Below are 14392 nucleotides of genomic sequence, written 5' to 3'. Positions count from 1 at the left end.
GCAACCAGAGATGGAATGTGCTCATTAGATGTTATTTAACCCTTTTTTTTTGCTCTAGCTTTATTTAGACACACCTGTATGGAAAGCATTTCAACAATACTGTTATTTGAGTAGGTGGAACAAGAGTGTGACATTCTAGACTTTAAAAAAGAAGGTTTGTAAAGTCAAGGAAATAGTAACAAAAAATTATAACTGGTCAAAAAAACCTCTTCCTGCAGCTTTCATGGCTTTTTTTTTTTTTTAACAAATTTGGGCAATACTTTTTTCTAATAAAGCAAAATTTTTAAAATTCTTTTTCAGAAATTGAAATGAATTTTAAAAATTGAAATGAATTTTCTCACTATTCTCCAAACTGAATGATTAATTTCTCTTTGCTGAACCTTTCCATTTTGAGTCCCTGTGGCACTAATTTCTACTTGCCCCTGTTACTGTGCTTATAGGAAATACAGTTTAGGGAAGTTTTATGTCCCTTTTTGACAATTTAAGCTCATCATAAAAATCCCCAGACGTGTCACATCAGTTCAACTCACTGACCAACAACGGCATAAAATGCAGGATGCAGTTCTTGGAAGAAGACAAAGGCTGTAAGAACATCTCACACACACAACCCCCTCAGTCTCCCGGGGCCATCAGGAGGAATTCCATGACGGAAAGGGTGATTAAACACTGGAAAGCACTCCCAGGGAGGTGCAGTTACTGTCCCTGGAGGCGTTTAAGGGTGTGGCACTGAGTGCTCCGGTCGGCTTGACAAGGTGATGTTCGGTCAAAGGTTGGACTTGATGATCTCAGAGGTCTTTTCCACCCGCATTGATTCTGTGACGTTCCCCAGTGCTGCCACAGCCTGATCCCGGATGGGCACCTTGGTTTTACACGCAAAAGATTTACCTGAAAAGTTTTACACCCCAGCTCTTCCAAAGCCTTACCTGCAGCCCTGCCCCATCTCCTTCAGCTGCAAATGATCCCCCTGGATGCTCCCTGGCCCAGCCCCTCACCCTGTCGAGGGCTGCTGGTGGACCTCAGCACCCCCAGCTGGGGTGACAGTGACCACTGGCAGAGCCATGGCTGGCACAGGCACTTCTGCTCCCTGCCACCCTGCCTGGGGCATTTTACCAGAGGGATGTGCTCCAGCCTCATCACACTCACCTGTGCCATTGTAACACAGGCACATCATGCTCACCTGTGCCATTGTAACAGGACATCAGCACCACTGCACACACCTGTGTCATTATAACGGGGGAAATTGGCATCACTGCTCTCACCTGTGTCACTGTGACAGGGGACACCCATCCCAGGCACCATGGCTCTCACTTGTGTCACTGTAACAGGGTAAGTTGGCACCATGGCTCTTACGTGTGTCACTGTGACAGGGGATACCTGTCCCAGGCACCATCACACTCACCTGTGTCACTGTGACAGGGGACACCCATCCCAGGGACCATGGCTCTCACCTGTGTCACTGTAACTCCAGAGACCATGGTGCTCACTTGTGTCACTGTAACAGGGAAAATTGGCACCATGACACTCACCTGTGTCACTGTGACAGGGGAAATTGGTACCATGGGGCTCACCTGTGTCACTGTGACAGGGGAAATTGGTACCATGGGGCTCACCTGTGTCAGTGTAATGGGAAATTGGTACCATGGCTCTCACCTGTGTCAATGTAACGGGAAATTGGCACCATGGCTCTCACCTGTGTCACTGTGACAGGGTCACCTGTCCCAGGCCAACCCTGTCCTGTGCCAGTTGCATCCCTGGCCACCCCGAGCCCTGTCCCCAGCTGTGCCCGTGTCTGATCCAGCTGTCCCACGGTGCTCCGTGTGTCACCGTGCGGGGTTGAGTTGGCTCTGTGTGTCACCATGTGGGGCTCAGTTCGCTCCGTGTGTCACCGTGCAGAGCCAGCTCTGTGTGTCACCGTGCGGGGCTGTTCACTCCTTGTGTCACCATGCGGGGCTGACTCTGTGGGTCACTGTGCAGAGCCAGCTCCATGTGTCACCGTGCGGGGTTTGCTCCGTGTGTCACCATGCAGAGCTCGCTCTGTGTGCCACCGTGCGGGGTTGGCTCCGTGTGTCACTGTGTGGGGTTGAGTTCACTCCGTGTGTCACCATGGAGTGGTGGCTCCATGTGTCACCATGCGGGGCTCAGTTCGCTCCATGTGTCACCATGCGGAGCCAGCTCCGTGTGTCACCGTGCAGGGTTCACTCCATGTGTCACCATGCAGAGCTGGCTCCGTGTGTCATGGTCCAGAGTTGTTGGCTCCGTGTGTCACCATGCGGGGCTGACTCTGTGGGTCACTGTGCAGAGCCAGCTCCATGTGTCACCGTGCGGGGTTTGCTCCGTGTGTCACCATGCAGAGCTGGCTCTGTGTGTCACCGTGTGGGGTTGACTCCGTGTGTCACCGTGTGGGGTTGAGTTCACTCCGTGTGTCACCATGGAGTGGTGGCTCCGTGTGTCACCGTGTGGGGTTGGTCGCTCCGTGTGTCACGGTGCATGGTTGAGTTGGCTCCATGTGTCACCATGCGGGGCTCAGTTTGCTCCATGTGTCACCATGCGGAGCCAGCTCCGTGTGTCACCATGCAGAACTGGCTCCGTGTGTCACCGTGCGGGGCTGACTCTGTGTGTCACCGCGCGGAGCCAGCTCCGTGTGTCACCGTGCGGGGTTCACTCCATGTGTCACCATGCAGAGCTGGCTCCGTGTGTCACGGTCCAGAGTTGTTGGCTCCGTGTGTCACCATGCGGGGCTCACTCCGTGTGTCACCATGCAAAGCCACCTCCGCGTGTCACCGTGCGGGGCTGTTGGCTCTGTGTGTCACCATGAAAAGCCACCTCCCTGTGTCACCGTGCGGGGCTGTTGGCTCTGTGTGTCACCATGCAAAGCCACCTCCCTGTGTCACCGTGCGGGGCTGGCTCCATATGTCACCATGCGGAGCTCAGTTCGCTCCGTGTGTCACCATGGAGTGGTGGCTCCGTGTGTCACCGTGCAGGGGTGTTCACTCCATGTGTCACGCTGCACGGTTGAGTTGGCTCCGTGTGTCACCGTGCGGAGCTCAGTTCGCTCCGTGTGTCACCATGGAGTGGTGGCTCCGTGTGTCACCGTGCGGAGCTCAGTTCGCTCCGTGTGTCACCGTGCGGGGTTCACTCCATGTGTCACCGTGCAGAGCTCGCTCCGTGTGTCACTGTGCAGAGCTGGCTCCGTGTGTCACCGTGCGGAGTTGTTGGCTCCATGTGTCACCGTGCGGGGTTCACTCCGTGTGTCACCATGCGGGGCTCACTCCGTGTGTCACCATGCGGGGTTCACTCCATGTGTCACCGTGCAGAGCTCGCTCCGTGTGTCACCATGCAGAGCTGGCTCCGTGTGTCACGGTGCAGAGTTGTTGGCTCTGTGTGTCACCGTGCGGGGCTCACTCCGTGTGTCACCATGGAGTGGTGGCTCCGTGTGTCACCGTGCGGGGCTGGCTCAGTTCGCTCCGTGTGTCACCGTGCGGAATTGTTGGCTCCGTGTGTCACCATGCGGAATAACAATTCGCTCTGTGTGTCACCGTGCAGGGTTGGCTCCGTGTGTCACCGGCCGTGTCACTTCCTCCGGGCCGGTTAAACATTGACAGGCACAGGGCGGAGGAAGGCAGAGGCCATCCCTGCGTGTCACAGTGCCAGGCACGGCCTGCGGCTGAGGGACAGCTCGGAGCAGCCTCCCTTCCCTCGCAGACAGTGTCCCCAACACCTGCGGGACGTTTCCTGGGGACAGCAGGTGCGGGCTGGCCCGGGATCCTCACCTGGATCCCCTCCAGCCCCTGCGTGGGCAGCGTGAGCCGGAGCTGTCGTCAGAGGGAAGCGGTGGCAGAGCTCAGCGCCAGGGATGTGATCCAGGTAAAGCCCTGGATTTGCTTCCCGGCTGACAGAGCCGGGGATGGAAGAGAATTCAGCCCTTTTAGCCCTTTGCCCTGCTCCTGCCTCAGCAGGGAGCCTGCCCTGGGCTGGCTGGAGTGGGTTGTGGCTCTGTCTGCTGTTCTGCTTCCTGGCATTTGGGGTTGGTGGCTGTCGTGGGGTGCCCAAAGCCTCTGAGCCCCTCTCTGGGTCCAGCTGCCGTTCCTGGAGGGGATAATTATTGTGATTATTCCCTGGCTGTGTCGTGGATGAGGGAGGGAGCAGGCTCAGAGCAGCACTGGCAACCTGAGTCACCCATGCACCGGCAGAGGAGGGGAAAAGCAGCCCAAAACAAACCCAGGCATTTAATTCATCCTCAGCCAAAATATCCTGTTTCATCTGGGGATCAGATAATATTTCCCAGCCCTTTGAAAGTCCATTTTGAAACCAAGTAAAACAAAATATTATAGATCCCTCCCTTTCCTACCTTGCTCTGCTTCACCCCAAGCTGTTTACTGATTTTTGTCCTGGATTTGGCACAATGTTCTTGCCAGTTTATTCTTCACCGTGTAAAACTTTGCCCAGCTCAGATTGCTTTGGATTTGTCAGGGGGGGTATGAAGGCTGCTGTTCTGCTTGGAAATCCTGCTTGGTGTCACAGCTTCCTGGAAAAGGACCCAGCCCTGTGTTTTGGATTTGTTTCCTGATGCTTTACTCGGGCTGTTTCACTTGGTGTGACAGATGATGCCAGCTCCTGTAATCCTGACTGGTTTGTGTGTGACAGCCAAGAGCTGTCACAGTGACAGAGCACAGAGAAATCCCTCCAGGCTCTGCACAGTGACCCTCCCTCCCCACCTGCCTGCTGGGGACTCCTCCACACAGAAAATATGGAGATAAAAAAGACCCCAAACCTTTTAAAACACACTAGGAAAACCTGAACCAGCCTTTGAACAAAGAGGTGAAGAAACCAACCCACAGGTTTGGCTGAAAATGTTGATTAAGTTGTCAGGGCTGTCCTGTAGGTTCCCAGGGTAAAGAGAAAGCTTGAAAAATGGGAAAATGTGGATGAAAATGAAAGCTGAGCCTGCCAGATTCCAGCAGGGAACGGAGCTCTGGTACCTCCTGGTGCTGCAGGAAACCCAGGGTGTCCCTGTGGTGACACTCAATTCTCATGCACTGCACAGAGCTGCCACAAAGAGCACCCCAGGAGTCAGAAAGTCACTTTCCTGACAAGAAATTTGGTCTGGCCACAAAACCACATCCTCTGGCCCAGGTCCCTTTCACAAAGGCAAGCTTCAGTGGCCCAGATGAGGAATTGGTAAGCCAAGCCCAGTCAAAGCCTCTCCCACATATTTTGAGGGGGAGGAGGAGAATATCTCACAAGTGAATCACAAACACTGAAAAAGCAGAAAATATGTGAGTAAGGTGGTGTCTCACACCCAGAATCTGTGCATTATTTCTGACCACAGTGGAGAGCTGCAGGTGGTTTATTGTGGGGTATAGGAGGCACTCTCAGGTTCTGAGGAATAACTCTGGGGACCTTTTTTGCACTCTCAGCCTTTCTGAGGGCTCAGTCTGGGCAGCTGGGGGGAGGTTTGATGCTTCTCATTCTCACAAGTGCAGCAGCTCAGAGAATTATTTTCCCCAGTTGCTCAGGAGTAACTTTAATGATGCAGCTGGAGCTGCCCTGGCCCTGTCCGTGCTGAGCAGGAGGGGCTGAGGAATGGGACATCTGCAGGAGGAGGTTTCTCTGCTGAAAAAAAAGTCCTCTGTGTCTTTAAAAACAATTATTTGAGGAAAGGTTCTGCTCTGCTTCCAAACCCTCCCTCATTTAACCTTTTCCCCTTGTTGGTGGAACAGGTCGCACGAAGTCACCCCTGTCACAGGACCCAAGCTCATTCCCGAGTTTCTCCAGGAGTTCTGTCCTTCAGCTCCTTCTCAAGCATGCAGTGACCACTGGTGGCTTCCTGCCTCAGGGAGCAGGAGAGAATGCTCCAATGGAAAGCTTCCAGAAATGCATTTTGCTCCCCCTCATCCTGACTGCCTCGCTGCCAGGTAGGACCTGTTCATGACCCCTGAGATGAACCAGCGTGGACAAGATGTGGGCACTCATTCCAGGTGGTGAAAATGGCCTTGGGGACGAGCTCAGGCTGAGCACTCAGCCACAGAGTGGGATTATTTCAACTGCTTGGAAGGAGATGTTTGTCTTTCAAGCCTGAACCATCTAAAGTGTGCTTGAGGGTGAAGGGCTGAGCAGAGTGTGGGGTGGGGAGGAGGTGGGAGGGCTGCCCTCTCTCAGTTTCCTCGTTTTTCTCTTCCTCCCGATTGGGACTGCTTTTGAGGGTGCATCTGTAGAAACCTCAGTACCAGCAGCTGGTTTTTACTTCCAGAAGTAAATGCAAATTATCACATTGCTGGTTTACCACCAATTCACACTTCACATGCCTGAGTCTTAAAGTCAATGCAGATTAAAAGTGTCTTTGTGGCAAAGCTTTAGAGGAAAAGTGAATATTAAGTGACTAGTTGGGTAACAGAGACAAGGCTGATTTTTTTTTTTTTTTTTTTAATTACAGTCTAGCTGGAGTTTTAAGAGGCTCTGACAGGAATGAACTGCAGTGGGATGAGGGGAAAGCTGTTGTCATGGATTAATAGTGAAAGGAAACACAATGCAGGAATAAACACTGAGTGTTCTGAGCAGGGGAGCTGCACAGGGATGTGTGGTACTCAACAAGCTCTTGAAGAACCTGGTGAAGAGGAGGGAGCTGTGAGGTGGCAGACTTTGCAAGCAGTGCAGAATTACTTAGGGCAGCCAAATCCAAAAAGAGACAGGGAAGATTTGCCAGAAAATGTCCTGATGTCAGATGAGAAAGTAAGAAAGGCACAGAAAGCATTTGATGCAAAGCATCTCTCAAATGCAGTGTCAAGTGGCAAAAATAATAGATGTCTTGGAAAGAGAGTAAATTGCTGAAAAAGAGAGAAAATTTCACCATTTCATGTCTTCAGCAAGGGCAGATAAAATGAAACCTGGCATGATGTAAATCCACAGAAAGGTTTCATCTCAGATATTGGCTGTTTTGTTAACCCTTCCATCACAAACAGGACAGGTCTGAGAAAGCTACAAAGTGTGATGGAGCTGTTCTAAGGTAGAGAACAAGGAATCATTGGAGGGTTGGGGTTGGAAAGGACCTTAAAAATCTTCCAGTTTCCACTTCCCTGCCATGGCAGGGGCACCTTTCACCAGACCAGGTTCTTTAGTGCTCCATCAGCCCTGAACACTTCCAGGATGGGGCATCCAAAGCCCCTCTTGTCTAGGAGGGAAGGATGAGGAGGCTTCATTAGACTGGGGTATCTTATTCCTGCTTGTGAAGAAGAATAAATGGTAAAAATGTACTAAAATGATTAATTAGATGGAAGTGAATGGTGAAATGATTATCCACAATTTCTCATAACAAAATGAATTTGTGGTAACCACTAAAAGTATCAGATTTAGGGCTAACCAAAGCCTGTTCTTTTCTCAGAGTATGTAATTAAATTGTAAAGCTCATGGTCACTGGCTGTGGGGGATATCAAATTATAAACAGGCTGAAAAAACCTGGAAACAAATATCATAAAGGGTAGATCCATAGGTGCAGAAGTGTCACCATCATATTTTCTGAAAAATCCCTTCACCAGGATTTCTTTTCCTGGGAAGCTGAGAAGCCTCAGGGAAAAAGGAAAACAATATTATCTCATTTGCTTCTCCTGTGTTTTGCTGCTTTGGAATGTGGTTTGGAGATTGTTTACCCAACCTGTGAATTGTTTTTACTTAATGACCAATCATTGTCAGGCTGTGTTGGACTCTGAGGAGAAAGTCAGGAGTTTTTAATTAGGATCTTGTTAAGCCTTTTGTCTGTATCCTTTCTCTATTCTTTAGTATAGATATAATATAATATAATATATAATATCCTTCTAAGAACATGGAGTCAGATTCATCATTTCTTTCCAATGATGGAGACCCCAGAAAATACCACAAAAAAGCAATTTTTGGCTCAGGAAATCCCTGGATCTCTTTTCTTTTTGGGCACTGGGGACTGCCAGTCAAACATTGAGTGAGAGGAGAGAGGAAGACACGCCTGGGGGCTGTGGAGAGGTTTGTGTGCAGGTGGGAGGAAATAAAGACTTGCTGAGCATCAGGAGTCTGGTATTACTTGACAGAAACATCCTGTAAGCATTTAAAAATCCTTGTTAACACAAGTGAACAAGCCAGTGCCTCGCTGCAGGCTTTGACAAGCTCTAACCTACTTTGGTTTTCAAAAAGCTCAGCTGCAGGGCTGTTGGGTTTTGAGACAAACTCATTTATTTATTTATTTATTTATTTATTTATTTATTTATTTATTGTTGTGTATTCAACAGCTGTGATAGCAGAGCTGTGGCTGGAACAGTGGGCCAGTGGTGAGGAAGGGGAGGTAGAAGGCAAGGTGGGATGAGCAGGAGAATGAAGAAAAAGTGAAGAGAAAAAGGAATTTCAAAGAGACTGGAAGGGAAAAAAAAGATATAGAAATTCAAACAGAGCAAAGAGGGAAGGGAGAAAGACAGATATTGGATACAAAAAATGAAGGATGAAAAGCAGTGTTTGTGGAAGGGCAATATGGGTAGAGAGGGGGAGATTATTTTGAAATACGATAATGAGGCTGAAAAAAAGAGGAATCATTATGGCAAAAGGATAAGCTCAGCCTGTCCTTCCCTGTGCTGCATCCAAATAGGTCACTTACAAAAGAGGAAAGGCAGAGCCAGCAGAGGAGAGGAGGCAAGGAAGAGAAGGTAGCCAGGTCTCAATGCCCTTGTTGTTGAAAATCCAGTGTTGAATAGTGGGCCTTTGGGGTTCATTCAAGTGTTGAATAAAAAACATTGCTGATGATGGGCAAGGGTGGCTCTTTGGCAAATGAGTTTCCCTCAGTGCAGGCATCATCCTGCACAAGATGCATTTCCATTTCTTCACGACCTGCAGTGGTGTGACGGTGAATTTGTGCGGCAGAGGAGGGAAAACCCCAGCTCACAAAGGAGTTGGTTTGTGCTGTGTGTGTTGCTGGGAGGCACCTGGGACGCCAGAAACACTTCATTTAAGCAAATTTTCACCCCTGCTGACTGCTCTCTAAACATTTAGTGATGTCCCTCAGAGAAGGTGCCCTCACTCAGCCCAGCATTTCCCTGCTCTTTGCCTGGGTGGGATGTCTCCCTGCTGGAGTGGGGGGAAGCAGATGTTAAAGCAGCTGTTAAAAGCTGAACATGTAATTCCTGTAAAGTGCAATGAAAATCTAGCCCTTAATTTGTTTAAAAGCAACCATCTGCAAGGTATTTTTGAAGCAGGATGCAAATGAAAGCAGCACTAACACTTTTTCTCCCCAGTGCATGAGGCAAGGTCCAGCACTGGCTGGAGGCATTGGTAGCTGGGTTTAGATCCCATTTGTGCCATGAATGTCCTCTGTGACCTCACACAGGTGACTTTGTCACTGTTTGTGCATGGGTTGGACAATGGAACATGCTGTTGGTTCAGGACTCCACGTGCAGAACAAACAATAAAAGCAAGAAGATAAAGAGGCAAAGGAGAAATCACCGAAACCATTCAGGCCACAGGTGGAGAAAGCTGATGAAACTCCTTGATGGGCCGGGAGCTAAATGGAGGAGAGGTTGTGTCCCACTCCTCAGCCCTTCTGCCTCCCAAAGGATCCCCATGCAGGGCTCAGGGACCTTTCCCCATGGGGCAGCAATCAGGGAAATGTCATTTATTGCTCCAGCAGACATGGTTGCTGGAAGATGTAGATCCTTCCTTACCTATGGACCGATAAAAAATAATTATCACAGATAAATGATTAACTCATACCTGCCTGCCTACACTGCACTAAAGAAAGCAAAAGCAACATAGCCAATTATTTTTAGAGCCAGTGATCACTGATTATTCCTGTTTAGGAATAAATTTCAAAGATTAATTAACAGCAAGGATTGTCCTGAAAGTTGAACCATTTATTCAGAGCCCTGGCAGATCACAGCTCCTCGAAAAAGCAGAGTGTTTGCACAGGCATAGAAATAAATTCCAAGTGCACAGAGAACAGTTTGCATTAAGAGGGGCAGAGTGGGTAAGTTTTAATTTGAACAGAAATATGATTTACTTAATCTTATCTGGCTTTATTAATTATCACAGTAGGTAAAGTTTGCTTTTCATTTCATGTTTTGTTGCTCACACACAGATATACTCTGCAGACTGAGGTGCATGGCAGAGGTAACATAACCCAGGAAGGTGGAAAATTTTTGTGAAGGTTTTTGTAAACATGACAGAAATCAGAATCAGCCATACACAGAGCCAGGGAGAGCAAGATTTGCACAATCCTGCAAAACAAAGAAGTCTGTAAATGCTTGCAGCAGGTGGGAGGAAAGAGAGGAGATATTTATATTAAAGAACAATTCCTGGCACCAGCCTGGTTGGATGTACAGTGGTTAAATGTGGGCTGGGTGCGGTCCCCAGCATGAGGTGAGAGATGAGAATCTTGACTCCATGTTCTCAGAAGGCTGATTTATTATTATATTATATAATAAAATAAAATATAATATATAAATTTAGATATAATATATATTTATACATATTATATGAATAGATTTATATAAAATAAAATATATTATATATTTTATAATATATAAATATATATAATATTGTATAATAAAATACAATTTATACTATATAATATTTTACAATATATATTTTATATATAAAATATATATTATAGAATATATTATGTAAATATATAAAATATATTATGTAAATATATTATATTATATTATATTATATTATATTATATTATATTATATTATATTATATTATATTATATTATATTATATTAATACTATAATAAAACTATACTAAAGAAAGAGAAAGAATACATCCAAAGGTTTAACAGGAATGAATAATAAAAACCTGTGACTGACTCTTCAGAGTCTGACACAGCTGATGGTGATTGGTCATTAATTAAAAACAATTCACATGTTTGGATAAACAATCTCCAGACCACATTCCAGAGCAGCAAAACATGGAGAAGCTGGGGCTTCTCATCTTCCCAGGAGAAGAAATCCTGGCAAAGGGACTTTTCAGAAAATATCACGGTGACAGCTGGGAACTGCAAAAGGCTCTGGGCAATGGAGCAATGAGGTTCCAGACCCCAGTCCTGGGAGCAGCTCACTGAGGCACTGGTTGCAATGTCCTCACTGAGACTGGGCTCTGGTTCCATTTATACAAACACCAAACACCCCTGTTGTGTGAAAAATACAGTGTGTCCTTCTCACATCAGCTGCTGACTGAAATAATTTTTTCTTTCAATAATTTATAGCTAATCCATTAATGAATATATTACCTAAAAACAAACTTGGTGTGAACAAAACCCTTAAAAATTACTTCATTGCCCTGAATACTCTTAGCAAGGGAGTGATGACCATTTCAGGCTTCCTTTCTCCTGGAACATAATTGAAGACTTATTCTCAGGCCAAATTTGCTGGCGTGAGGTTTTAATTAGACTGCCATGGACTGCAGTGTCTAATTGCTGCCATCATGCAGAGCCCAGCTGGGAGCATTGGGGCACCACAGCAGGATTGTTCCCTGGGGAGGCAGATCCCCCTGGCAGGACTGTTGGGTCTGCAGGAGGGAAATGTCCTTGCTGGGACTCAAAATATTCCTGTGCAATTGGTGGAGTTGGCAATGGGAGGCCCTGGGTCTATGAGGAGGAAAGGAAAACAAAACGACTTTGTTAGGAGCTTTCAGCTCTGAAAAATACTGGCCAGAATTCACACTGCCTTTCAGGGAGTTAAAACTAATGAGTTTAAGCACACCTTGGATATCAGAAAGCCTGAGGAAGGCTTTAGAAAAAGTACATCACAATGTATGTGATGAATAATTGAGGAACAGGGGAAGGAGCACTGAAGGATAAATGATGGGGCTGCAAAAAATCAGTGGCAATCCAAGATATGGAAAAGGAACTGGTTACACACTCCTTCAATTATTAAAAGTGTGGGCAACTCATGTATTTTCCTACTTAAAAGTGGGATTTTTTCTGTCAGCAAAATGGTAGTCAGTGAATTACTGAAGAGAAACAGGTGATTTTGGAGTGGGAGAAGGAGACGAAATAATTAAAGGCATTTTTAAAGAAAACCACTTAATCTAAGCAGGATCTGAAAGAATAGATTGCACACCTCCATCTCTGAACCGGTTAAGATGTTTGACACTATCCAACCACCTCCGCTGGTGTTGTATATGTGTTTATGGACTGATTTTGGTTCCCTCACAGGTCTGGGCTTTTGTTACTCCATCACAAAAGGCCCTGAGAACGCCACAGTGCTGGCTGGCTCAGAGGCCAGGTTCAACTGCACGGTGTCTGCAGGATGGAAAGTCCTCATCTGGCTCTCCCAGGGCAGCCCTGTCCTCACTGTCCTCAGCTCCCAGGGCTCTGTGGAGACCACAGAACGCTTCACCTCCAGGAACTACAGCACTGGGGATGAGTTCACCTCGGAGCTGATCATCCACAACACCCAGCTGAGTGACTCTGGCAGGATTGAGTGCAGCATCCAGCAACCCAGCCAGAACAACTTTGCCTTTCTCTCTGTTCAAGGTGTGTATGGCTGATGCCTTGGGCAGGCTGACCTAGAGCAGAGTTACAGAATAAAGCAAGGATTTATGAAAAGGCCTCCATGGATGCACCTTGGGCAGCACCAGAGCCCAGCCAGGGCTGCACCCAAGATGAACCAAAATGGCCCCAAAATGCACGGCCGGGCACGGGGTCTCTCCCTGGGATCAGTTCTGCTCCATTTGCATCTTGCAGTTCATTGTCCCATTCCAGCTTTAGCCCCTGCAGTCCCACCCTGCTTGTTTTTCTCTCTCCAGCCCACGGGGTTTGTGCTCTGGGGCTGAGATTTGGATCATTTGTCCTTGGTGCCCAGCTGGAGCAGGAATTGTTTTGTCTCCCTGCTCTGTGCACAGAGCTCACCATCCCAGAATACGAAGCCCAGCCCCACACACTAAAGCAGCACAGAATGTGAAAAATGGAAAAGTTCAAACCTGAGGCATCATAGCCACCAGCAAAAAGCTGTTTTATTGTGCTGCACTTAAGGGAATCCTCTGAGGAATTTCTCAGGTTATTCCTGGGAAGGAGCACATGCTCCCATTTACCATCCTTTGCCTCCTGCCCTCCTCACCCTCATTTTACTGAGAGGGTTTTAGAGTCACATGCGGGGTGCCAATAGCAGAGGTTATAACTGCCCCTGTTTTTTCCTGCTCCATCTCTTGTTCCTTATCATCCTGCAGCCAGGAACGCAGGATCTCAGCACCAGGCACCATCCATTTGTCAAGGAGGGGCTTGGTGCAGTGATGACATCTCATCACCTACCTGTAAACCTCTTCTTAGATGACCTGAGCATATTTAAAACTTAGAGAGAAACACTGTTATTTCACTATGTTGTCCTCCAGCTGGATATGTGTCAAGATGTCCAAAAAGTGCAATTTCCTGCTTTTTATTGGAAAGGTACTGAAAGTTGAGACTTGTGCTTTAACCTATTGGGTAATGGGCCCGTGTAGCTGAAGTATCTGCATGTTTCCATCATGCATATGGTAGATCTGTATTAATAATTGTTTTCCACTTCATATCTCAAGGCATAGCTATTTCTGGGTAGCGAGATAAGATTTAAAAACCAGCAGCAGGAAAGCAATGCAGCGAAACGTTCTGAAGGAACAAAAACATCTTTTCCCTCCCACAGTTAATGGATCTTTACTCATCAAAAATAGCACCTTAACAGTAAAAGACAACCAAACAATTGAGATTGTTTGTGAAGCCTTAGGATGGGCTCCAGCTCCAGACATTGCCTGGATGACAAATGACTCTTTGGTTGATAAATCGAGCTATGTTACCCAGCAAAGCCCAGGATCTCATGGCCTCCACAATGCCCTGAGCACCTTAACTCTGACTCCGAGGGACACTGAGGTTTTGACTTGTTTAGCTGACATAGAAGCACTCCCCAGCCCTCAGAATGCAACTGTAACTCTTATTTTTGACAACTCTGCCACGGGTAAGTGAATGTTTGTTGTGCTTTTCCCGTCCTGTACCACCCGTGCTCAGGGTTGTGCGTTTTGTTCTGCTTGGTTTTGCTTTAGAAAGTTGTTTATTTGCCAGTGAAATCCTCTGGGGTGTGGGATTCAGGGCCAGGAGTCACAGCATGATGTATGGGTAGGGTTAAATGTACTTTTAGCAGTCTAATGAACCATGAAGCCCAAGGTAGAACTGAGCACGACAAAGCCTCTGACAAATACCTGCCTCTGACTCCTATGGATTCACTGCTAGGAAAACCAGTCTTTGCTCCTTGACCAAGAAAACACCCAAGGAATTGAATTTAGATCTTAAATATCCTTGATCAGAGCATGCCAGCCATATTAACTTAATTTCTTACAAAGCCAAACCCTCATGTGAAATTGTTCTCTGTAATATCCAATACCAATTTTACCCCTGATTTGGGAAAAAACTCCT

General features: G+C 47.2%; 1 protein-coding gene across 1 annotated transcript in view; it reads left to right on the top strand.

Annotated features, from left to right (window-relative positions):
* The first annotated feature begins 3718 nt into the window (after positions 1 to 3718).
* Positions 3719 to 14392, top strand: part of IGSF5 (immunoglobulin superfamily member 5) — a 29773-nt gene continuing 19099 nt past the window's right edge. Inside the window, exons 1-4 of the mRNA XM_066571692.1 lie at positions 3719 to 3864; positions 5721 to 5915; positions 12167 to 12487; positions 13629 to 13937. Of these exons, the coding sequence (XP_066427789.1) occupies positions 5858 to 5915; positions 12167 to 12487; positions 13629 to 13937 (688 nt within the window). The 5' untranslated portion in view covers positions 3719 to 3864; positions 5721 to 5857. The remainder of the gene's footprint in view (positions 3865 to 5720; positions 5916 to 12166; positions 12488 to 13628; positions 13938 to 14392) is intronic.

This window comes from Molothrus aeneus, chromosome 2, assembly GCF_037042795.1.
Source record: "Molothrus aeneus isolate 106 chromosome 2, BPBGC_Maene_1.0, whole genome shotgun sequence".
Taxonomy (NCBI): Eukaryota; Metazoa; Chordata; class Aves; order Passeriformes; family Icteridae; genus Molothrus; species Molothrus aeneus.
This window is presented reverse-complemented; position numbering and strand designations above follow the sequence as displayed.